Source organism: Thunnus maccoyii, chromosome 19 (assembly GCF_910596095.1).
Source record: "Thunnus maccoyii chromosome 19, fThuMac1.1, whole genome shotgun sequence".
In the NCBI taxonomy this organism is placed as follows: domain Eukaryota; kingdom Metazoa; phylum Chordata; class Actinopteri; order Scombriformes; family Scombridae; genus Thunnus; species Thunnus maccoyii.
In genome coordinates this window covers 28,378,954-28,402,539 of record NC_056551.1, presented here as the reverse complement: position 1 = coordinate 28,402,539, position 23,586 = coordinate 28,378,954, and the positions used below count along the sequence as shown (strand labels likewise).

The following is a 23,586-nucleotide window of genomic DNA, read 5'->3' as shown; positions in this document are numbered from 1 at the left end:
AGGGTCTGAGAGTGGTCCAGCTGGACTAGGTTTGGACCGTCTCCAAAACAGACAAGCAAACAAACAAACAACAAAAGACAGAGAAGGGGAAAAGAAGCAAAACAAACAAATATTTCAGGAGGAATACCCCTTCGCTGGTCTCAGCTGGTCTGATCCCTGGGCTGTAGCGGTGTTGCTGGGGGGGCTGGCTGTCGTGTGGGAGGGTAATGGTGGCCTCCCCTCCTTGGGCTCTGTGTGTTTAGCTCCACCCCCCATAGCCATATTAAATTAATTTAATTGATATACACTCAAATAGATATAAATTGATATAAATTAATATAAATAGCTAATTATTTAACCCATTACACTGTTATTGTGGCTGCCTCTGCCGCTACCGCCGTCACAGTACACTATCAAACAAGACTATTATCATTATTACATTATATTGCTGTATTGTTATTATTATCATCATTATTATTATTATTATTATAATTATTGACGCTCTCACTTTTTCTTTCCTCCCCTCCTCTCTCTCTCTTCTTTTCTCACTTTCATTTACTCACCCCCCTTCCCCTTTCCCACAATCAATCCATATTGCTTAGTTGCTTTTACTATCTTTTTCATTGTAATATGATGTTGTCATTGCTGTTGTTTGTCATTATTTTTGTTTGTCTATTTGCTTGATGTCTTTTTTGTTTTGTTTTGTTTTGTTTTTGTTTTTTTTGTTTCCACTATGTCTTGTCAACAGTATCACCAATAAATAAATTAAAAAAAAAAAAAAAAAAAGAGAACACGTGTACAATAACAGGATGTACACAAACAAATGTCCATACCAGGTGTACATATACAAAGTTATGAAAAATATTTTGAAAAAGTAATACAAATTCAAAATAATGTATCATCGGTCAATAAGAAATTTATCAAAAACACAATTAGTTTTAATTGCCCTCTTATTCTTCAGGACTTTTATCGTGGAGCCATATTGATGCGTTCTTGATAAAAATGTCCCAAATTTGATTTGGAGTCCTCTCATCTCCTCTTGTGATAAAATTGACTGTACAAAAAATATAATATCTTTAACCTTCTCATTGCCTTCAAAACATGGCAACAATCAATCAATTCTTTAATCACATTTAAGCAGAAAATATAAGTCCATCCATTAAACTAAATATTTATATGGGGAGGGTATTCCAGATGTTGTATTCTTCTATAATCAAATTAGTTAATCATTTCACTTTGAAAGTATTATTTAACATTTTAAAACTTAGTACGTCCAGACCACCATTTCTTTTTATGTTGCATAAGATTTTTTTTCTTAAATTAGACACTTGTTCCTCCAAATTAAATAAAATAAAATCTTATCTATTCTATTGTATATTTCAGGAGGTATTCCAGTGATAAAAACATAGACAGATCTGATTATTCCCTCAGCTTTAGACAGTAAAACTCTTGACAGTTGGATTTGTGTTTGACTGCAGTTGTTGCAGCTGCAGCTGTTCTCCACCCACTGCAAGGATCAGGGCATGATGGGAGAATGGATGTCACCTGATCAAAGAGCTGATTGGTTCAGGAGTTTGATCAACAACATGACGTTTTATCTTCATTTTGGATTTCAGTTGTCTGATCTTCTACTAAGAATTCAGATGTGTTGATGACAACTTTTATCATCCAAAGAGACAGAAAACATTCAATAACCAAATTACAGACAGACACAATATGAACATTATATCATTATTTAATTATTGTCCACATCATGAACTGAAATAACATTTCATAACTTTTGGTAACACGTGTGACATGAAGATTTTCATCTGTACAGATGTGAAGCTCCGACAGTCTGAATATTTGACAAATAAATGATATAATGTCTATTTCTGCTTTTTATTTCCTCTTGCAATAGTAGGTTTGATTTGTGTTTTACTACTTATTTGTGCATAACAAAATATAATTTTTTATACAATAATTAAACATTTGATATGTACACAGAGACATTCACATGTAGGTAACAAACACACTTTTACCTGCATAAACTCAACTATTCATTCATTTAAAGTAAATAAACATCTGTGCAGGAGAGATAAGAAGATAAAAGCTTATACAAAGATCTCTCCCAAAAACTAAATTACATAGAAAAAAATAATAATTTCATTTTATTAGAATTTCTTTATTTCATCAATGAGATGTGAATGAGTTTGATTAGTGTGACATCAGCTGATTACAGTCGGCATGTTGACCAGCAGGTAGTGATCCGCTTGCTGCAACAGTTACATTTCTATGTAAAATAATTTAATAGTCTCATATTGGAGATTACAGAATAAATGTTGTTTTGATTATTGATTATAGGTCATTTTAACAGTTTATATTCTATCATACAGATCAGCATTAAAACAATGTTAGTGATTGATCAGCTGAGCTTGAGTAGATTGATCTGATAACATTTTATTAAATCAGGATCAGATCTAACAGGATGTAAATATTTCTGTGACTTCCTGTAGATTCTTTGAAAACTGCTGGAAACTGTCTGACTTGACTGCAGCTTTTTGTCACTTCCTGCTGATGCTGCCGCCTGATCCCTCCACTTTACAAGAAAGGAGCAGTTCATCTGAAACAAGCCTACTGATCAGCTTTCCAATAAGGAGGCGTGTCGGTCGGTAAAAGACGTGAAGGCTCTTGTGTATCTTCACTCATGGCTCCTCAGAGCAGGAATAAGAGCTTTGGGACGACCTGCAAGATGGCGGAGCAGAACGACTTCCAGTTCAAGTGAGGATCCAGGAACCTCAGGTTTCTGTAATCCTCTACTGTGATACAGAAACCAGGTTTCTGGTTTACATGACAGGACAGAAATCAGCTGAGTGCAGAGAGTCGACTGTAAACTGGTTACTGAAGTGCAGCTGAACACACTGATGAAGAGTTTTGATCTGATGAAGCTGAAAAGAGGCTGAACTATGAGAGTGATTGATGTGAGAATCCATAACAAGAAAACCAACAGCTGCTGTCACTATAAGATAAACTCTGGCTTTACTTTCACTGAAGTGGATCAACAAATGATAATTAAACATTAAACTAAATGAACAGTTATATATCACAGAGGAGGCGGTTTCCCAGAATCACACAATTTAAAATTAAAATAAGATTAAAAAAGAGAAATATTACAATTATCAACATCACACTTAAAAAGATTAAAATGAAATAATGTTTGTGATGTTTAAACATTTATATGAACAGTGTAGAGCTTGTTGTCTACACAGCTGTCTGATGTTGTTCATCTACATCACTGCATCTTTACCGACTGTTAGTTTATCAAACATGTATCACAGCCCTGCTTTGTTTTTTTCATCCATTCGTTCTTTGATCTCCTCCAGTTTCTGGACCTTCTCTGTGGCTCTGATCTCCTTCATCTTCTCAATCAGGAAGTCCAGGTGGACATGAGTAGACAGTGAATTATCATTCAGAGCGATCCACTCTAGTTGTTCCACATGGTGGTAGACCTCTGTAAGCGGCTGAATCTTCTCTGATTCCAGTTTTTCCATCTCTGTTTGAAGATTTTCCAGAAGGCTCTTCTTCTGCCCACAATCTACCTTATTCTCTTCATACTTCTGTTTCACATCTTCAAAGGTCTTCTTAACTTTCCTGGTCTTGTTCACATATCTCCAGTTTTCTTTCACATGAGCTGATGCAGGACACTTCCCTGTACAAACAGTACAGCGACCTCCTTTCATGACCTCACAGTCTCTGGGATACCAGGCCATTGTGCATCCAGGATAGTGACAGTTCTCTTTACAGATGTTACAGGTGACAGCTCCTTTATAAAAAACCAACCACCTCCTCCCACCTCTGATGTCTTCTTTCTCTTTGTTGACCTCATCAACTTCTACAGTGAACTCTTTATTCTTCTCCATCTCTTGTTCATGTTTCTTCAGAGCTTCTTGAGTCTGTTGGATCTCGTTCTGTTTTAGTTCAATCAGCTGGATTCTGTCTTGCAGGTTTTGGATGCAGGCTGTTATTCTGGTGCGTGCATTCATCACTTCAACTGTTATTATCAGATTTTGAGGTTTAGATTTTTCCAGGACGTCTGTGAATCGTTTCATTCCTCTCTCTGTTATCCTCCATGTATTCTCTAAAGCAACCTTTGTTTCTTCTGTTCTCTGTGTGGTCTGGCAGTTATTGAACAGGAAGTGAACGGGCTGATTTTTCTCATTTTTGGCACATTTAATGTTTGCAGTTTCAAGAGCTTCCAGAGCATTTTCAGGTGTTAATCCATCTGAGTGTGTGATGAGAGCGACGATGTTCTTCTCCATGTCTTTTCCAAACAGAGACGTCACTGAATCAAAGATATACTTCTGTTGGTCACTCAGTTGATTCAAACTCGCCTTCAGCACCAGACCCACTGCATCAATTTCATGAACTCCATCAACTGAACGGAACAAGTCAAATAATCTTTGACTGACTTTGTCATCTTGTTCAATCCCTCTGGTGTCTCCGAATCCAGGAGTATCGATGATGGTCAGAGAGAAGGGCAGAGTTTTATCTTCAAAACCAAAGATCTTGTACACGATCACATCTGATGTCTGACTCTCTGTCTGACATCTTCTCTTCTTCTCTTCTTCTACAATCTCAAACCAGATGTTGTCCTCAAACTTCACCTCCATGGTGTAGTTGAACAGAGTGTTGATCAGAGTAGATTTTCCTGCTCCTGTTTCACCTACAAGTAAGATGGTTTTGTTTTCCTTGTTCAGGTTTTTCTCACCAACAGTTTTTCTTGTCAGAGTTCCAAACTTCTCTTCCTTTGGTCTCAGCTGGTAGACATCAGGAGGTCCTGAAGAGATCAGAATACTTTTGGAGATGATGTCCTTATACTTTGTTGGTGTGTTATAAGTCCTGTAGAAAAAGCAGAGATTCTATCAACTTATTCCTTTCTCATAAAACTGACAAGTTAAATACATTTCTAATTATTTTTCACATACATACAACAGTATCTGGTTTCATGTGACTCTTGTGCTCCAGAATGAATAATAGTACAGTAGAATATAAATACTACAGCTGTGTCATCTGTGATTGTACAATATGAATGAAATAAAGTCAAACCAAACGGCCACATTTGGGGATTTTAACCTAAATGTGAGCTCTGGTTTGACTGTGAGGACAGAGACTCAGATTACAGTCAATTAACAGGATCTCCTCCTGCTGTGTAACATACCAACCCAGTCTCACATCAAAATGTTTAATACCTACATTGGTCCACAGTGCAAAACATATTAGTTTCACAATAACGGCTCTAAAATTGTGAGATCCCTACATTTTGTTTTGGCCTGTTCTTTTCTATTGGACTGCGTCCACATCATGTGACTGTCAAGTTTCCGTCTGCAAAAACAAACAAAATGGCTGACATTTCTTTTATTCTCAGTGGAAAATGCAATATTTTAGGATAGTTTCAATATTAAAATGCGTTTTGATGACATTTCCAGCAAGAAATGTGCTTTTATTTTCATAATCTTTGTTCAGTGAATGTATATGATGTTTAGTTTGATAGATATTATGAAGGTTGTTTCATGTCTCGCTAGAAACTGTAGAAATGCAACATCTACTGTTGCTATGGTGGTTGCTATGGACCCTGCTGCTGCTGAAACCACGTATTTGCATGTTGTTTGAATCATTGTCTTTGTATTGTGTAGTTATCTGAGCTGTTATGTTATTTGTGTTATTTTATGTAGGCTATGTATGTTAGAGCAGAGAAATGAATTGAATTTGAAATCCAGAATTTGAAGCTTTGTGATTGGCTGACTGGAGTATCAGCTGCCAGGAAGTATTTTCCTTCCTGTCAACGTGTCGACGTTTTCTTTTAATGATATCTTTAACATTTGTCAACAAAAAACACAAAAGTGTCCTTGATAACTCAACAATATGATCGATTCATGTTAAGACCATCAGTTGTAATTATTTCTCTTTCAATTCTGAGAAATTAAGGGTTTTTATCAGTTTTCAATTGCGGAAGCGGCTTCATTACCCATGAGCCTCATCGACCGTTACTATGGAGACAAACAAAGGCCACTTTGTGTTAAGCTACAAAACTTTAATTTACTATAATATCTGCTATTTACTTTTAATTACTGAATTTATTCCATACTGATTAAGATTTTTGTGTGCTGTTGGTTCATTCAGTCCCCCCCCCCCCCCCCCCCCCCCACACACACACACACACACACACGAAGGACCCTATCTTACGCCCGGCGCAAATCATGACGCGAAGTGTTTTTGTTAGTTTAAGACCGACACAGTTGTCATTTTCCCGTCCAGCGCCCATGTTGTTTAAATAGCAAATGCACTTGCACCCATCATAGCGCCCCTTGTCATGTTGGTCTTAAATGAGGTGTGGTCAGGCACAATGTTGGCACATTGCTATCTTGAGGCAGCAGAGAGTGATTGACCAACAAAAACCTGGTCTGAAGTCAATGACGCAGTGTTTCACTGTTATTTTAAGGAGCATTATCAAGACAGTAACATGCGCCTACACAACATACACTCTGCTTGTTACACACACAGGACGCACAGCAGCACACAAACATGCAAAAAGTAACAAATAAAAGGATTACAATGTGAAAGATTATTATTATTATTGTTATTTGGATAAACTGACCACATATTACTACCATATTACCACACATACTTTAAACAGTCCTACAGTGACAATCTCAACAGCATTCAGCCTGGATCCACCATTACTGCTAGGGCTCAGGGCAGCTACTTCTTCTTCCTCTCATGTTGGACTGAGGGCAGACTGGACGCTACAGTGACTCACTATCACCCCTGTGGTACAAAGTGGTATTACAAGATCATACAGGCCAGATAGGGCTGGAGCTAGCTGGTTAGCATGCTAACTTCAGTAGATATCTCTGTTACATAGTACATATAGGTCTATGACATTACATCAAGACTGTGATTTCTTCACATTCTGAAAAATTTAGTTAATTTCAGAATGTTTAAAACTAAAATAAACATATTCTTACACATTATACCTTTAAAAAATAAGTAGCCTAAGTTATAAGAACTTAATTTTTTGCATTTCTTAGCCCTGAGGTAATGGTTGAAATAATCTGTGTGGCATAAAAATGTCATCTTAATGAGGTTAAATTAAAAAAAAAGAACCTATCCTTAAAGAATAACCATTGGGCCCCTGGCACCTTCGTGCTGGGGCCCTAATGATATAGCTACTCTGGATGGCATTACCCTGGCCTCCAGTTCCACTGTAAGGAATCTGGAGTTATCTTTGATCAGGATATGTCCTTTAACTCCCACATAAAACAAATTTCAAGGGCTGCCTTTTTTCACTTACGTTTCTAAAACTAGAAAAAGAGATCACATTTCTCCCATTTTAGCTTCACTACATTGGCTTCCTGTAAAATCCAGAGTAGAATTTAAAATCCTTCTCCTGACTTACAAATCCCTTAATGGTCAGACACCATCATATCTTAAAGAGCTCATAGTACCGTATTATCCCACTAGAACACTGCGCTCCCAGTATACAGCTTACTGGTGGTTCCTACAGTCTTTAAAAGTAGAATGGGAGGCAGAGCCTTCAGCTATCAGGCTCCTCTCCTGTGGAACCATCTTCCAGATTCGGTCCGGGGTGCAGACACCCTCTCTATGTTTAAAAGTAGGCTTAAAACTTTCCTTTTTGATAAAGCTTATAGTTAGGGTTGACCAGGCTCACCTTGGATCAGCCCTTAGTTATGCTGCTATAGGCCTAGACTGCCGGGGGACTTCCCATGATGCACTGAGCTCCTCTCTCCTCCTCCTCCTCCTCTCCATCTGTATGTATTCATGTAACATTAATGTTTGTTACTAACTTGGCCTCTTCCCCGGAGTTTTGTGCTTTCTCGTCTCGCAGGAAACCTTCAGCTACAGACCGACTGCTGTCCAGCTTGATGCCCACCGCTGCTGCTATTATTATTATTATTATTATTAGTCATTATTAGGCATATTTCTATTATTATTATTGTTGTTATTTTTATCAGCCCGGTTCTGCTTGAGGTTTCTTCCTGTTAAAGGGGAGTTTTTTTCTTGTTGATGTCAGCAAGTGCTGCTCATGGAGGAATGTTGAGTCTCTGTAAATTAAAGAGTTCAGTCTAGACCTGCTCTATGTGAAAAGAGCCCTTGGTGCTATATAAATAAAACTGACTTGACTGATATTTCTCTAATAATGTCCTCTTGCTGTTAAGCTGCTAGTCAACATGAAAAAATCCTAAAAATTAAAAACATTGATCTGGGTTGTCTTCAATGACTGCACTGTGCTCACAACAATATGCTTGATAAACAGCATGTAGCTGGAGGCCTTTTTTGTCTGAGTTGTGCTGCTGTGATCCTGATTGGTAGCTGAGCTGATTGCTGACAAAACACATCATCAAGGTGAACAACGTCTTTTACCCTGCCATGCTGTGTGCAGTGGAAACATACTTGAACTGTGCCAGCATGACTCGTCTACTCGTAGCTGATCATGGCCTGACTCAGTATGACGACCACACAATTGAAAACCACTACAGTTCTACAAAACACATGTAGAGCAGATGGACAGACTCTCATGATCCCTCCCTCCAGGATCCTTGAAAGGGTAAACAGCTGGTCCACTGATCCAGAGTAGCATTTTAGTGTATGCAGTCTATAAAACTTGGTTTGTTCAATGGTTAAAATCCAGCCTTTGTTATTTTCTTTTTATGATATTTGATTTCATTTTAGAACATTCATGTATTTTCTGTTTATCTGATGCACAAACGCAGGAGCGAAGGATCAGGGATATTTACTGCCACCATGTAAACTCACTTTGGTCTGGGTTACAATATTTATATTATGACTCATTCGCTGTGAATTTCAGATGCTTTGTGTGTTCACTGTTTTAAACTTGGTGTGATGGTGCAACTGGATGATTTCCTGTCTCTCCAGCTACAGGGCGTATGAATGAATTGATTATATCATTTAGTGAGTTACATTATTTCTTGTTTCTGTCACAGATCTGGTAGTGCAACATGCTTCAAATGAGAGCAAGAGGACGTCTCTGTAGTGTGGAGTTGCATTTAAGAGTGTAGTTATCAATGAAAGCCTGTTTGTAAAGCACTGCCTACAGCCTGTTCAGAGTTACTTGTTAATGTTAATTGTTAATGTTTTTGGTTGCTGTGTGTGTGTGTGTGTGTGTGTGTGTGTGTGTGTGTGTGTGTGTGTTATACATTTCAAGTGCCTTGTTGTATTGCTACCTGTACCGTATAACATGGCTGTGGCTCTATCAACAATAAATCATCTTCTGATTAGGAATAAACCTGCATCCTGTGTGTGAACTGTCCATAGCTGAATATGCTGCTACGCTGCTTTGACATACAGCATGTTGGTATTTAAGTTTGTTGTCTGTTGTGTGTAAAATATTCTAAAACCGGTGTATAATGTCTTTCATATTAATACAAAAGTCATGAATATTGTGCAGCATTTAATTTGACATCATCATATAAACTTTCTCTCAGCCCCCCCAACTCTGACTGACTTCCAGCATCCCCTAATCCAGGACCAGGACAGAATCCCCATCACTTCACCTCAGTCTGAGTTTGAACGATCCGCCACCTTTCCAGCATCCAGAATAAACTTTCCAGAGAGGCTGAGCAGTGTGATACCTCAATATTTAGATCATATCCTCTAGACCCCCTTCTCTGTCAGCCAAGACAGCCCCACAATGTCCAGAAACTTCAGCATCTCAGAGTGTATCTCATCAACTCCTTGTTTTTAACTCCCCCTCAGTGACTTCCATCAGAGACATGGAGACATGTTCTCCTCGTGCTCCTTCTGTGAGCACAGAATCTGCAGTGCTTCTGGTCTCCTGATACTGTCTACTGCTTCAGCATCTCCTCATCAGCAAATGTTCAAAAGCCTAAAACATACAGTGACATTATCTTGACTTACTCTCCATGTGTTTTGGAAAGAGGAGGTGGATCCATGGTCCTATCAGGGTCTATGGACGCAGAGCTGGGTTCAGGAGATTCTGGTCTCTGCTACTGGATCCTGATACAAACACAGTACTTATGAATTCACAACAGAATAACATTCTTCCTGGATAAAATAGTGATTAAAAACATATTTGATGTTAGTGTTTTAATACAGATAATAAAATTCTTTGTCAGAAATTCCTTTCTGTCAGGTTGAAGTTGATACCTTCCAATGTTAAAATGTTCAGGTTGATCCATGGACTCTTCGTGGACACAGCTGGGATCAGGAGATTCTGGTCTCTGCTGTGCAGGATTTCAGGAACAACTTCACCTACTTCCAACGTCTGTGGAGAAGAAAACAGTCTGAAGTCAAAACTCAAGCATCACATTGTTGTTGTTGATGGTGGTGTATGATATTATTTTCTACAGTCTCTCTGTATCTCTCTTGTAAGTAATCTATATTATACAACATATATATATTTTTATATATTTGTTGTTGTAAATGTTAATATTTTTATCATATTTCTATGTATTTATATTTTTGTATAGATGTGTGGGATTATGTGACAGTTTTTGTGATTATTTCAGACACTGATAATGTGTTTTATCTTGATTATGTATCAAGTCCTGCCATGAATTGTTCATATAATGACGTCAGCATGATGCAACTAATTTGGTGTCTATATAAACTTTACTCTTTGTCATGTTTGCTAATTGCTTTTTACAGTCAAACACAATTTTTGGGAGCTAAGTTTGCTTCACTTTAAATAATCCATATACAATTTAAATTCTATCAAGAAGTTATTTAAGTTTGTGAAAGGTAATGAGTGCTGGTTAACAGTGAGAATTTATGATCAAACTTCACACTTGTTTTTTACTTTTGTATATGTATCATTAAACATTAATTTTAAGTCAACTGACAAAAATTTCAGTCATTCAGCTTAAAGACCAATCCACATTGAGCCTGATCCTGTGGGTAGCCTGTTGCAGGAATTAATAATAATATTAACAACAAATAGAAATAAAACATTAGACTGTTTTCAATAATAATTTCCTACCTGTTGTATGATGACAAGTCAGTTATTGACGCTCCCTAAAAACTCCCTCTGATTGGTTAAAGGAGTCAGATAACCAACTTCAGACTGACTTCAGCACAGAGAAACACATCTGCAACAATATAAAACATGAAAACATAAAAGTTGTTGATGGATCATCAATACAATAATGTGACTTCCTGCAGTTGATGTGACAACAATGCAGGTGCAGTCCAGATGCAGCTGTCTGCTTCATGTTAACATGTTGAATGTATTTTGTCCAGAGAGTGGAGTCATGTCTGTTATGTTGTTTCATTATGATGCCGAAATGTTTTCTGTTTTTGTCTTAACGTCACATGTTGTAAGATCGATCCAATAAAGAGTTGAAAAAAAATGATACAGCTGTCTGCTTAAAAACTAATAACTTTCAACTGAAATGATGGAAATCCACCAGCAGTTCAGCGGGCTACTTAAAAGACTAATCAATCAATAATTATCTCATAATTGATTGTTTCATGGTGTGATTGGCTGCAATGATTCAGCTCCTTCATGTGAATAAAATGAAATCTTAAAATCACAGAGTTGGCTGTTTCTCTCTTGTTCAGGTGTTTCTCTGTGGACAGAGGTCTCTATGAAAACTACCTGGAAACACTGTGAGATGTCTCAGTGTCATCACAGGTTAGGGCTGCACAACATGTGAAAGCCACAACTCAGTGGAACGTCCTACCTGATGATATGAAGAACTGCAGTTCAATCAATACATTCAAAACCAAATTTAAAAATCTACTAAAGACCAATCAGCTGTGTGATCACTGAGTCTAAACTCCATCTATGGTCTTCTCAATAGTGCAGGTAGTCTTGCTTTTAATTTGATAAAATTACATTATTAATTTCTGATTGACATTGTGGGTGTATGTGATGTGCTGTTGTGTGTAGCTTTGTATTTTGTATTCTGTGTGTTTTTTGCTTTGTACTGTTTGTTGTTGTGCTGTTGTATATTTGGATTGTGGGGGACTAAAGATGTAAATTAGCTTTGAGCTAACTCCAGTGCATCTTTAATGTTTAAAAACTGCACACTGTCCCAATCAATAAATCAAATCAAACAAGTTGATTTAATATGTCATATTGTAATAGGTTAGGGTTATTTGTAGGGATTTTGTTACAATATATCAAACTGTATTTCAAATTTTAAAAAACAAACTGATAAAAAACTAAAGAAAACCTGGATATGTTGAACTGGCTTTGTAGTACACCCCTCTGGTCGTCTTATTACTGTAAAACAACATCATCAAACACAATCTGAGGAAACCAAGCGGCAACCTCTGGGGCTGTAAAATGAAGCCAAAAACTGCAGTTCCTTGAATGGCCACTTGAGGCTCCAAAAGCGAGTCAATCCCCATAGACCCCCATGTTAAAATGCCCAACTTTACAGCAGAAAGAAACATGTTTACAGCCTGGTACAAAAAACGGTTTTGGTCTCTGTAGCTAATTTCCTCTTTCATGACAACTGTACGGGGGTGAATTTTTTTATAACTCACCCGTTTAAATTTTATTAAGCCGTAAAGTTATGCATAAGGACATGGCTGCTTTGAGTGACAGGTCCGCCAGCCGCTAGGTGGCTTGTTTCAGCCATTCAGCCCGCCTCTTTACCCATTTTTGATTGGCTGGGAGTTAGGCAGTGTCACACGCCAAGATGGCGACGGCCGAAGCGGCTCACCTTGAGCTTCACAACCGCTTTTCAGAAACCAACGGGTGACGTCACGGTAACTATGTCCATGTTTTTATACAGTCTATGGATGAATCAAACACTGTTCTGCTTCTTACCTGTTCAATCTGATCCCTGTGAGGTCATTTCTTCTGATTCTTGAATCTGAATTATTGATCAGACTGTGACTCGTGCAGTGCTGCTTCCTGCTCTGTTAAAATAGGAAGAACTGTGTAAAACAAGAAGTTACTGTTAAAAATAAAAACCACAGCAGATGTTGTAGGTTTGGTTTCAGCAGCACAATGAATTCTGGTATTCAGACAAAATAACAAACTATAAAACTATCAAATGTTATTTATTGAAACATATTTAGATTACATTAAAATTAAATATATCTTTGTGCTACAAGTATTACAAAATGATTATAAATGTGTCCTTCCTGTAAATATCTGTATTGTTAACACTGAAAATCATATTTAGTTTGACTGCTGGAGACCTGAGACTGAGATAACACTGTGTTCACATCTCTGACCACAAATCACTAAATAAAATAAGACAAAGCATTCAAGATGTAGTTTTAGTTTTGTTCTTCTACTTAACTCTCCTGCTGTCAGTGGTTGAAGAACTCAGATACTTTACTTCAGCAAAAGAACCAATACATCAATGTAAGAATACTCCTTTCTATCAGATGACAGCAGTACATCTGGGTACTTTGGTAAAAGCAGCCTCTCTAATTTGACTGCTGGTAAATTCAAATTCTGAGGTCTTTGCCAATTTAAAAGCATAAAATAAGAACACTGTATTACTTTTTAGCCATTAGGAGCCTAAATACTGTGACCAGTCAGGCAAACAATCATGTTACATCAGAAAAAATAAAGAAACAGGGGTTGATGAGTGTCCTTTCTTTTGCTTTATAGATCTTTATTGAAAAATTACAAATACAATCAGTCAGCAAGCACATATTTAATGATTATTTTGCTGTCAATCAAAGTCTGATTGATGACTATGGCACATCTGGTTTTCTATATTTTACCACAAATATGTTTTTTAATATATTTGTTGTTGTAAATGTTAATATTTTTGATCATGAAGTTATTTAAGTTTGGGAAAGGTAATGAGTGCTGGTTAACAGTAAGTATTTATGATTAAACTTCACACTTGTTTTTTGCTTTTGTATATGTATCATTAACATTAATTTTAAGTCAACTGACAAAGATTTCAGGCATTCAGCTTAAAGACCAACCCACATTGAGCCTGATCCTGTGGATAGTCTGTTGCAGGAATTAATAATAATAATAACAACAAATAGAAATAAAACATTAGACTGTTTTCAATAATAATTTCCTACCTGTTGTATGATGACAAGTCAGTGATTGACACTCCCTAAAAACTCCTTCTGATTGGTTAAAGGAGTCAGATAACCAACTTCAGACTGACTTCAGCACAGAGAAACACACCTGCAACAATATAAAACATGAAAACATAAAAGTTGTTGATGGATTATCATTAACATTGAAAAGCAACACATTCACACATTACTATATGTCACCATCATCTCTCCTGCTGTTGGAGCAGTTATTGATCCTGAACACAAACTGTTAACATCATCATAGGTTCATACTTCATTATGTAGAAACAGCTGAAACATTAGACAAGATGTTTCTGTCCTGTGTGAATCTACAGCTCAGTGTGGACTGATGATGAATGTGTGAGGAAAGTCTGTTACTGGGCTGCATCCTACCAGTGCTGAGGAGTCACCATGAAACCATCAAATACAAGGTATTAACAGTGTTGGGGACTAGTTGACTACATGTAGTACTACATGTAATTACTAGTTGAACTACAGTTTGCAGTAGTTGGGTGGTAGTTTAACTACATTTTAATCTCAGTAGCTACTACTAACTACTTTGTCATTAAATGACAACAGTGGCCAGTGAGCTGTGTCATTGTGTCATATTGTAACATCATGAGAATATTATGAATATGTAGTTTGTAATTAACTACATGACCCAATCACCTGTTATTTGATTAAAATCACCTGTTGTTTGTGACTGAGATGTCTGTGATCAAATATGATGAATTTCCTGAGACATTTATCATTTTCCTGATTCCACCTCAACAACTGCTCCCTCTCTTCTCCTTAAAACACATCCTCAGGCTGCCTTAGTGAGGACTGCCCTGATCCCTAAATCAAACACATCTACACTTTACTCAGTGTTGGTTCAGCTGTGCCTCAATATAACAATATGAGATTACAGACTCAGATTGTGATCATTTCGCCTGATGTAGTTTGGATGTAGTTGAACTACTTTTCATTGTGAAGCAGCCAGTAGTTTGTTAAACTACAGTTTTAAAGTAGTTTCACCATCACTGGTTATAAACTGTCACATGACATTTCAATATCAAACACAGCTGGCTTCATCAGAGACGCCAAAACCAGCAACTGACTTTAAACTTAAACACAATTTTAAAGTAAACTGTAGTTTTTACAGATCTCATATTTCCTCATCAGTCTCTGTGTCAAACTAAACCTGAAACACACTCAGCTCACACATCCTGCTGCTGCATGTTGTTCTGATCAGATCACAACAAAATGGCTTCCTGTAACTCCTCTCTGACACTCTGTCATTGATGGAGTGAACAAGTTAAGTTTAATAATATTTAAGAGATACTTTCACCATTTTAATTCTTATAACAGGATTATCAGAAGATTATGTATTTATATATCATGTATGGATGGTTTTGCATGTTAACAGTCTGTGATTTGTGTGTTTTTGCACAATTTTAACTTTTTTAACTTCAACCATTAAAATATCTCCAAAATGATTCATTCGTGTCTTTTAACTGTATTTTACTGAAGACTTTATGAAACGCACGACCAACTTCAGACTGACTTCAGCACAGATGGAACATGAACAGATCAGAGTTTTTGAAGAAGACGACGCAGAAAATCCTCCGAGTCACAAGTTACAGGACACGACTTTAACCAGGAAATAACCACAAACAGTCAGAGAGGGAGGAGACCAGGAGGTTTCAAACTGGCTGATTATTAAAATTAATTCAGCATGAAACGGGACTGTTTATGTAGGAAAGATTTTCTTCTCTTCTTCTCCTTCTTTTTTAATATGTTCAGATACATGTTGTTCACCAGACATCTATGTATCTAATATTACATTTGTAAATGTAAAGGATAATCTAATCTAATCAAGAAAACTGACTAAAAGTAGATTTAAGACCACAGCAACTAAGACAATGATCCTTCAATGCATACCCAGAGCTAAGCAAGAAGAATTTACCAATGAAATGAACAGCTTGAACTGGGATGATGTTCTGTCCTCTGATGATCTGGACTATGGCTGTGATACTTTTACTCACACAATCAACTCTGTGAGGGAAAGATTTAATGTGAGGATACAGATAAAATCTAAAAATAAAAACTATTTACTGTTTAATGGTTTAATGAACATTTGTGGAAACCAATGAAATCTAGAGATGCTGCACTGAGGAAGGCAATTAAAACTAGAAGAGACACTGACATGCTGATTTATAAAGGATTAAGAGCTAAGAGAAGCTAAATCTAATTTTATCTCAATATATTGAATGAAGCAAAAGGCAACAGTAAACTGATCTGGAAAAACATCAATAATCTCACAAGGAGCGACCCAAAATATTTAGGAGAAAAAAATTACGAAAAGGAAACTGGATATTGTTGCTATAGATGCTACAGGTCAGGTTTTAGAGACTAATGAGTTACAATTAAACAAAATCATCAGCTCCTTAAAAAGCTCCAAAAGTAGAGATGCTTTCCAGTTTGACACCATGTTTGTTAAATCACAAAAAGATATTTTAACTCCCCCTATTGCTCATTTAATTAACTTATCTTTTAAACACAGTTCATTTCCTGATGACTGGAAATGTGCTGTTGTCACGCCTATTTTTAAATCTGGAGACCGCCTTGAGGCCAGTAACTACAGACCAATAAGTAAACTGCCAGTACTCTCAAAGGTTGCTGAGAAAGTTGTCATTAAACAACTGACAACATTTCTTAATACAAGCAATTTTGGTCTACATCGTATGCAGTTTGGCTTTAGAGCAAAACATTCCACTGAAACTGCTACCTTGCACTTAGTAGAACAAATTAAATCAAGACTTGACAAAGGAGGAGTAGTTGCTGCTGTATTTTTAGATCTGCGTAAAACATTCGATACAGTCAATCATGATGTTTTAATATTGAAACTCTCTAAATTTAACTTCTCATCTGGAGCACTGGCATGGATGTCTTCATATTTATCTAATAGGAGACAATGTGTCAAAGTTGGTGACACACTGTCCAGTAACATGAAGTGCACAATGGTGTTCCACAAGGGTCAGTGTTAAGTCCCCTATTATTTAGCCTTTATATTAATGATCCCCCTCAACAGTGTCATGATGCAGAACTACAAATGTATGCAGATGACACCGTTGTGTACACACATGCAAAAACAGCTGAGTTAGCTGCTGCTAAGCTAATGATTGCATTGGAAAGGATCACACATTGGCTTTATCAATCATGTCTGAGTCTAAATGTAAACAAGACAAAGGGTATGTTTTTCTCTAAGACTATGGTACAACCTCCTAACGCTGATATTCTCATCAAAGGTGAAAAAACTGACATAGTTACTGATTTTAAATATCTTGGTGTGACACTGGATCCAAATTTGAACTTTAAGAAACATGTTAAAAAAATGGTTAAAACCATAAAGTATAACTTAGCAAATTTCAGACATATTAGAAACTGTCTCTGTTTGGACGCAGCCAAGATATTTATGCAGCTGTGATTCTTTCCCAGATGTCTTATTGCATCACATGTTGGGGGCAGGCTGGAGAAACAGCCATAAAACCTCTTGAGTCCTTTTACAAACAAACTCTAAAAACTCTGGACAAAAAGCCAACGCATTTCCATCACTGTAGGGTTCTGGAGAAATACAATTTACTGAGCTTTGACAATTTTAGATTATTCTCACATTTGTGCCTAGTTTATACAATTTTAAATGGTTTGTCCTCCTCCACTATGTGACTTTGTGTTCACTCGCTCAGTAAGTTCTATTAGATCCTCCAGAATATCCTCTATACATGATTGAACCATTTCATCACACTGCATTTGGACAGTCAGCTTTCTCTGTGAAAACCACAACTCAGTGGAATGTCCTACCTGATGATATGAAGAACTGCAGTTCAATCAATACATTCAAGGCCAAATTAAAAAATCTACTAAAGACCAATCAGCTGTGTGACCACTGAGTCTAAACTCCATCTATGGTCTTCTCATTAACACAGGTAGTCTTGCTTTTAATTTGACAAGTTTAGATTATTCATTTCTAATTGACATTCTAGGTGTATGTGATGTGCTGTGGTGTGTAGCTTTGTATTTTGTATGGTGTGTTCTGTGTGTTTTTAGCTTTGTACTGTTTGTTGTTGATTGAGATGTAAATCAGCTTTGAGCTGACTCCAGTGCAGTGCATATTTTATGTTAAAAACTGTACACTGTCCCAATCAATAAATACGATCAATCAGTCAATCAATTACAGAACTTTATTTGAAGCTTCAACTTGCAGCAGCTTCAGTAGAGCTTCCTCTGGAGCCTCCTTCTCCGAGTATTTCTTCAGCTCAAACATGTCCACATCTTTTTCTGATAACAGTAAGATGGAGACCAGAGCTGACCATTGAGCAGGAGACAGTTTATATGTCAGTTTATTTTTCCTGATCTCAGATACAGTTGGATCTCCTCCACTAGGGAACAATCACTCGGTCCATTGGGACAGTAAAACAAATTGATGCGTCTGTCTGGAGATGGATTATCTTCTTCTTCACATAATTTACTGTTAGCTGACTTCTATAAGTCTGGTTGGTCTGCAGGGAAAGGCCCAGGAGGAAGCGAAATGTTGGTATTGATGGGTGAGAGGACCACATACAGAGCTGCCAGAAACTCCACTATGCTCTGATGGACAAAGCTAAATACCTTGTTCCTGTCCTTCTCCATATGATGCTCCTCTTCAAAGATCTGTGAGAACACTCGGGAACACACAGACTTCATTGGACTTACTGCTGCCGTCTTTTAGGTCTTCCTCACAGAGGGTCAGGCTGCCTTTTTCCAGCTGTTTAAAAGCCAGTTTTGTAAGTGTCTTAATGTACTGAATGCTTCTTACTCTGCCATACTTATCTTTCATGTGTTTGATATGAATCATCAGGAATTCTGTGTACATCCCAGTCAGGGTCTTGGGCAGCTCTCTTCCCTCTCTGCTTTTCAACACATCCTCCAGAACTGTAGCAGTGATCCAGCAGAAGACTGGCATGTGGCACATGATGTGGAGGCTTCCTGATGTCTTGATGTGGGAGATGATTCTGCTGGCCTGCTCCTCATCTCTGAATCTCTTCCTGAAGTACTTCTCCTTCTGTGGGTCAGTGAACCCTCTGACCTCTGTCACCATGTCAACACAATCAGGAGGGATCTGATTGGCTGCTGCAGGTCGTGTGGTTATCCAGAGGCGAGCAGAGGGAAGCAGGGTGCCCTTGATGAGGTTTGTCAGCAGCACATCCACTGAGGTGGACTTTGTCACATCAACAGGCAACTTTTCATTAGCACGGAAGTCTAGTTGAAGCAGCTCTTATCCAGTCAATCCAACACAAATAAAAGTTTATATTCACTCTTGTCAAAGTTTATGTTTCCTGATGTATGTAATGTTGTGAAGAATGTCCTGTTCCACGTACCTGGTTTCATGGATACATGTGTGAATAAGTTCTGCAAAACTTGCTTCTTTCCTTTGTGAATTCAGCCTGCTAAACGTAAACGGGAATATAAGATGCACATCTTGATTGGTTCTTTTTTCAGCCCAGTATTTGTAGATGTATCTGTATTTGTTGAGGCAGCAAAATTATTTGTATTTGTATTCGAATAAAAGTGGAAAGAGGCTTAAAAATCCTGTTTTTTTAAATGATGCTTTTAATTTTAGAAAATTAAAGTGTTACAATAAGTGTACATGAATAAACTACCTTATGAAGGAGGTCCCCACACCGGGTCTCGACTTGGAGTCTCCCAGATCATAGACGACTGTGCTGATTACTGAGCTAAAACTTTACTCACTGCCTCATTCCAGGCAGACCTCTACTTATTTATACACCCATAACACAGAGACAGTACACCATGTAATGTGTAGGGATGAACTTCAAAGGTGACTCTTTGCCTATTTTTTACAGCCTAACTTTGTGGTAAGGAGAAGGGGAACAACAGGTTATGGAGAGTCCTTTCGGAGCACTTTGCTTGTGTCAGTAGCTCAGCTTTATCTCTGGGGAACACCCCCAACTCCAGGAGTGATACGAACCGACCGAATGTAACCATCCTGCACATTGGTAAAAACAGACCCAAAAACAAATAATTTTTAAAATATTTGTATGAAACAAATATTCATAAAAAAACACAATTTGTGTTTTGTTGAATAACATATTTGTATTCAGGCACACCCCTTCTATGTAGATATCATCCAGAATCTTTGCATCCTTCTTTGTCGTCCACCCTTCTTTTATGTACATAAACCTGTTCTGGAGGTTAAGATGGAGCTTTGTTTGTAACCATGTGATGGCTCATAGAAGCTGGTTTATCTGTGTAGAATAATATAAAATAGCCAGGACAATGTAAAGTGTGAAGCCTTTCTACTGAATAGCCTTGAAGAGATTATTTTAAATAGATAAATAAATAACTGGATCTCAGGCTAATGCTCCTTTTAAACAGGTTGACAGGACATTATCTCTGTAGTCATCAGCTTTTTCAGTCATGAAATCTGCAACATTCCTGGGATTGTCAGTTCTTTAAAAGGTTATGTAGCATTGGGAAAAGGTCCAACCTGCCTGCTGTAGAAAGACAGGCTCTAGGGATGTGTCATTTTAGGACAAAGCAACACAGGAAATTAGATGTACTGTATGATATTTAAGAGTCTTCTGTGGTTGGTGGACTTTTTTCACTGACAAAAAAATCTTCCAAAATGGTCATGCTTTTGCTTGACTCAAATTACAAAGAAATATCAAAGCCTACTTGGCTGTATTCATTTAAGTTCATCTTTACTTCTGGAGAGAAGTATAGATCAATACAATACAGGTATGCTGTCAATGAGGAAATTATAGCAGAACTGAGTATGTGGGTTGTGCCCATGAAAAATTTGCCAAATCTTCTCTGCTAATGCCAAACAGCTTATTTTGCTGTTGCTATTGATTCTTGTTTTGAGCTTCTGGTACCTCCAGGTGCTGCTGATCAGACACCTGATCAGCAGCACCTGTGAGCATGGGCCCTGCTACGGTGGTCAATAGGTGTCTGCTCCAAGAATTGGCATACCACGTTTGACTGATCTGGATAGGACCTGTGCGATAGGGCAACTTCAAATCGGTGTTCCACAAAACCAAGTTGCGGCATTATTTGGAGTGAGCCCTAGTACCATCTCCAAAGTCTTCAAGTTCCATATAACGGGGGATGTCAGAGACAGGCCGTGAAATGGGCGTCCCAAGAAGACGACAACCCAAGAAGACTGTTTCCTCACCCTGTCAGCACCTAGGTACCATAAGCTGTCTTCTACAGATTTGCAGTCAAGGTTTGCAGGATGATATGGCCGATGGCTCTCTGCCCAGACAATCCAGAACAGACTGCACGCAGCCAATCTCCGGTCTCATATGGCTGCCAGGAGGCCTGCCATGACTGCCCTTCACTGTCAGGCCCGTTTGCGCAGGTGTCGGCAACACGTGCACTGGAACCTGAACATGTGGAGGAACGTTATGTTCAGCATTGAGTCCAGATTCTGCCTATGGCAGTTGGATCATAGGGTCAAAGTGTGGAGAAGATGCAGAGAATGCTATGCTGATGGCTGCACCGATAGAGTAACGTCTTTTGGTGGAGGCAGTGTGGGGCGGCATCTCCCTCACTGGAAAAATGAGGCTTGTCATCATTGGAGGCAATCTCAATGCAGAGAGATATCGAGATGAGATTCTGCAACCAGTGGCAATCCCATATCTCCACAGTCTGGGACCGAACTCTATCCTCCAAGATGACAACGCTTGCCCCCACAGAGCGGGGTTTATCAGAGACTACCTCCAGAATTTGGGAGTGGGGAGGATGGAATGGCCTGCCTGCAGTCCTGACCTCAACCCCATTGGACACTTGTGGGATCAGCTTGGGCGTGCTGTTCATGCCAGAGTGACCAACACAACCACGTTGGCTGACTTGTGACAAATGCTGGTTGAAGAATGGGATGCCATCCCACAGCAGAGTGTGACCAGGCTGGTGACCAGCAAGAAGAGGAGGTGCCAGGCTGTTGTGGCTGTGTATGGTTCTTCCACACGCTACTGAGGCATCTGTTTGTTAAATGAATAAACTGTTAATTTGCCAATATGTCTTGTTTCTTCAAACTTCAATCATCCAATCCACCAAACACCAAACAAGAGTCAATGGCAGAATAAGCTGTTTGGCATTGGCAGAGAAGATTTGGCAAATTTTTCATGGGCGCAACCCACATACTCAGCTCTGTTGCTCATCCCACAAATGCATGTTCCTTACAAATGTGGCACCATTTAAAAGGGAAATAAACAAGCTGTCCAACGGTATAAGATTTATTGCCAAGAGGCATTGTTACAACAAAGAAATAATCTACCAAACACAAATTTCCTTACTTTTTGTAGTAGTTTAGTTACTTTGATCAGAACTGACTCTGAGCAACAGTTACAGAAAATGTTCCTCTACTAATTAGGAAACATATCACACAACAGCTTGCAAGCATGAATGAGGGGGCCACAAAGACTTCAGAAAAACTTGTGTCGATCCACCACAAAACTATCAGACACCAACTGGAACCCCTGCAGCATTCTCTGGTATGAGGATTTTTCTCCTTTCAGCTTCCATCTGCTACTGCATTTCCAGTTTTCACACCGTCAGTAAGTTTGCCTGAATCTCAGTTTTGATGGATCACTGGCCTGATGCACAACCATTATGCCCAGCACACTTTTGGTATTTTCATGGACAAGTGTGCCAGGTGCACTGGTGCTGCACTTGGATAAAGGGTGGGATCAGAAAGAATACATTATTGTGGGCAATCATATTCACCACTTCATCCCCACCATGATGCACTGACTGTTTGGGAATCCTGCAAAGAGTTTTCATCAGAGGAAACTGGTTGTTGTCTTGGATGTAAAAAGTTTCAGATATGAGTTTACCAGCAGATCTGGTGTGTGTAATTGTGCCTTTACAATGCACCACATCATTCCAATAGAGACTGAAGATAGAACAGATTCCTGCCACCTTCAGATGGCTTTACTGTTAGTGTATATACACAGGGCTCTAATGTTTTTCCCAAGGAGTTTGTGTGCTCCTAAATAAAAAAATTAGTAGCACAGTGAAAAATGTTCAAGTAACACAGAGTTTATTAATGGGTCAACTTCTCTGCGGTTTATCTTTCACACTAAATCCTTAGTTTGTCTTACTGTCTTTAGCCCATTGTCAGCTACCACCTGCTGCTGTTTCTGCTGTGCTGTTTGTGTGTGTGTGTGTGTGTGTGTGCGCTCAGGTCTTTGTCAAACAGACTCAAATTTAAATACACTGATGGCAGCCTAATGCAAGATCTGTAATCTGAGTATCAATGAGAGAACAGGAACTGAACTATCATTCACCTTCTTGTGTTGTAACACAGTCAAGAAGTTAATTCATTAGTAACAGTGCACATAGTGTGTTTTAAACTAGAGCTGCAGTTGAATAGATTCAGCTACTTTGGCTCACCACTACCAGAGTGCCACTACCCTCCGCCTCCGTATGGAGGTGCTGAACAGACTAGTGACGGTCAGATGGACAGCAGTTGTGGGTGACATTGAAGAAGAAATGCAAGTAAAATAACAGCCATGA

The 23,586-nt window shown here is 38.3% G+C and overlaps 1 protein-coding gene and 1 long non-coding RNA gene across 3 annotated transcripts; both read right to left on the bottom strand.

Annotated features, from left to right (window-relative positions):
* Window positions 1-3,188: 3,188 nt before the first annotated feature.
* On the bottom strand, window positions 3,189-9,952 carry LOC121886070. Its single transcript, XM_042395982.1, has 2 exons — window positions 9,916-9,952; window positions 3,189-4,857 (listed from the first exon to the last, which is right to left on the bottom strand). The coding sequence occupies exons 1-2, from the start codon at window positions 9,948-9,950 to the stop codon at window positions 3,291-3,293; spliced, it is 1,602 nt and encodes a 533-aa protein (XP_042251916.1). The 5' UTR covers window positions 9,951-9,952; the 3' UTR covers window positions 3,189-3,290.
* A 196-nt stretch (window positions 9,953-10,148) lies between these two features.
* Window positions 10,149-14,064, bottom strand: LOC121886071. Of its 2 annotated transcripts, none has more exons than XR_006092670.1 (3): window positions 14,026-14,064; window positions 10,997-11,105; window positions 10,149-10,282 (listed from the first exon to the last, which is right to left on the bottom strand). It is a non-coding gene; the product is annotated as an uncharacterized LOC121886071 (long non-coding RNA). The 2 variants fall into 2 exon arrangements; XR_006092669.1 differs by lacking the exon at window positions 14,026-14,064 and adding an exon at window positions 12,797-13,028.
* Between the last annotated feature and the right edge of the window lie 9,522 nt (window positions 14,065-23,586).

What these genes read in the sequence shown, in the direction of transcription:
- LOC121886070 (XM_042395982.1), bottom strand. Translation starts at nt 9,950, where the DNA reads ATGGATCCACCTCCTCTTTCCAAAACACATGGAGA. An exon ending in CTTTCCAAAACACATGGAGA is followed by an intron (nt 4,858 to 9,915) that starts GTAAGTCAAGAT and finishes CTTTTTCTACAG; the next exon opens with GACTTATAACACACCAACAA.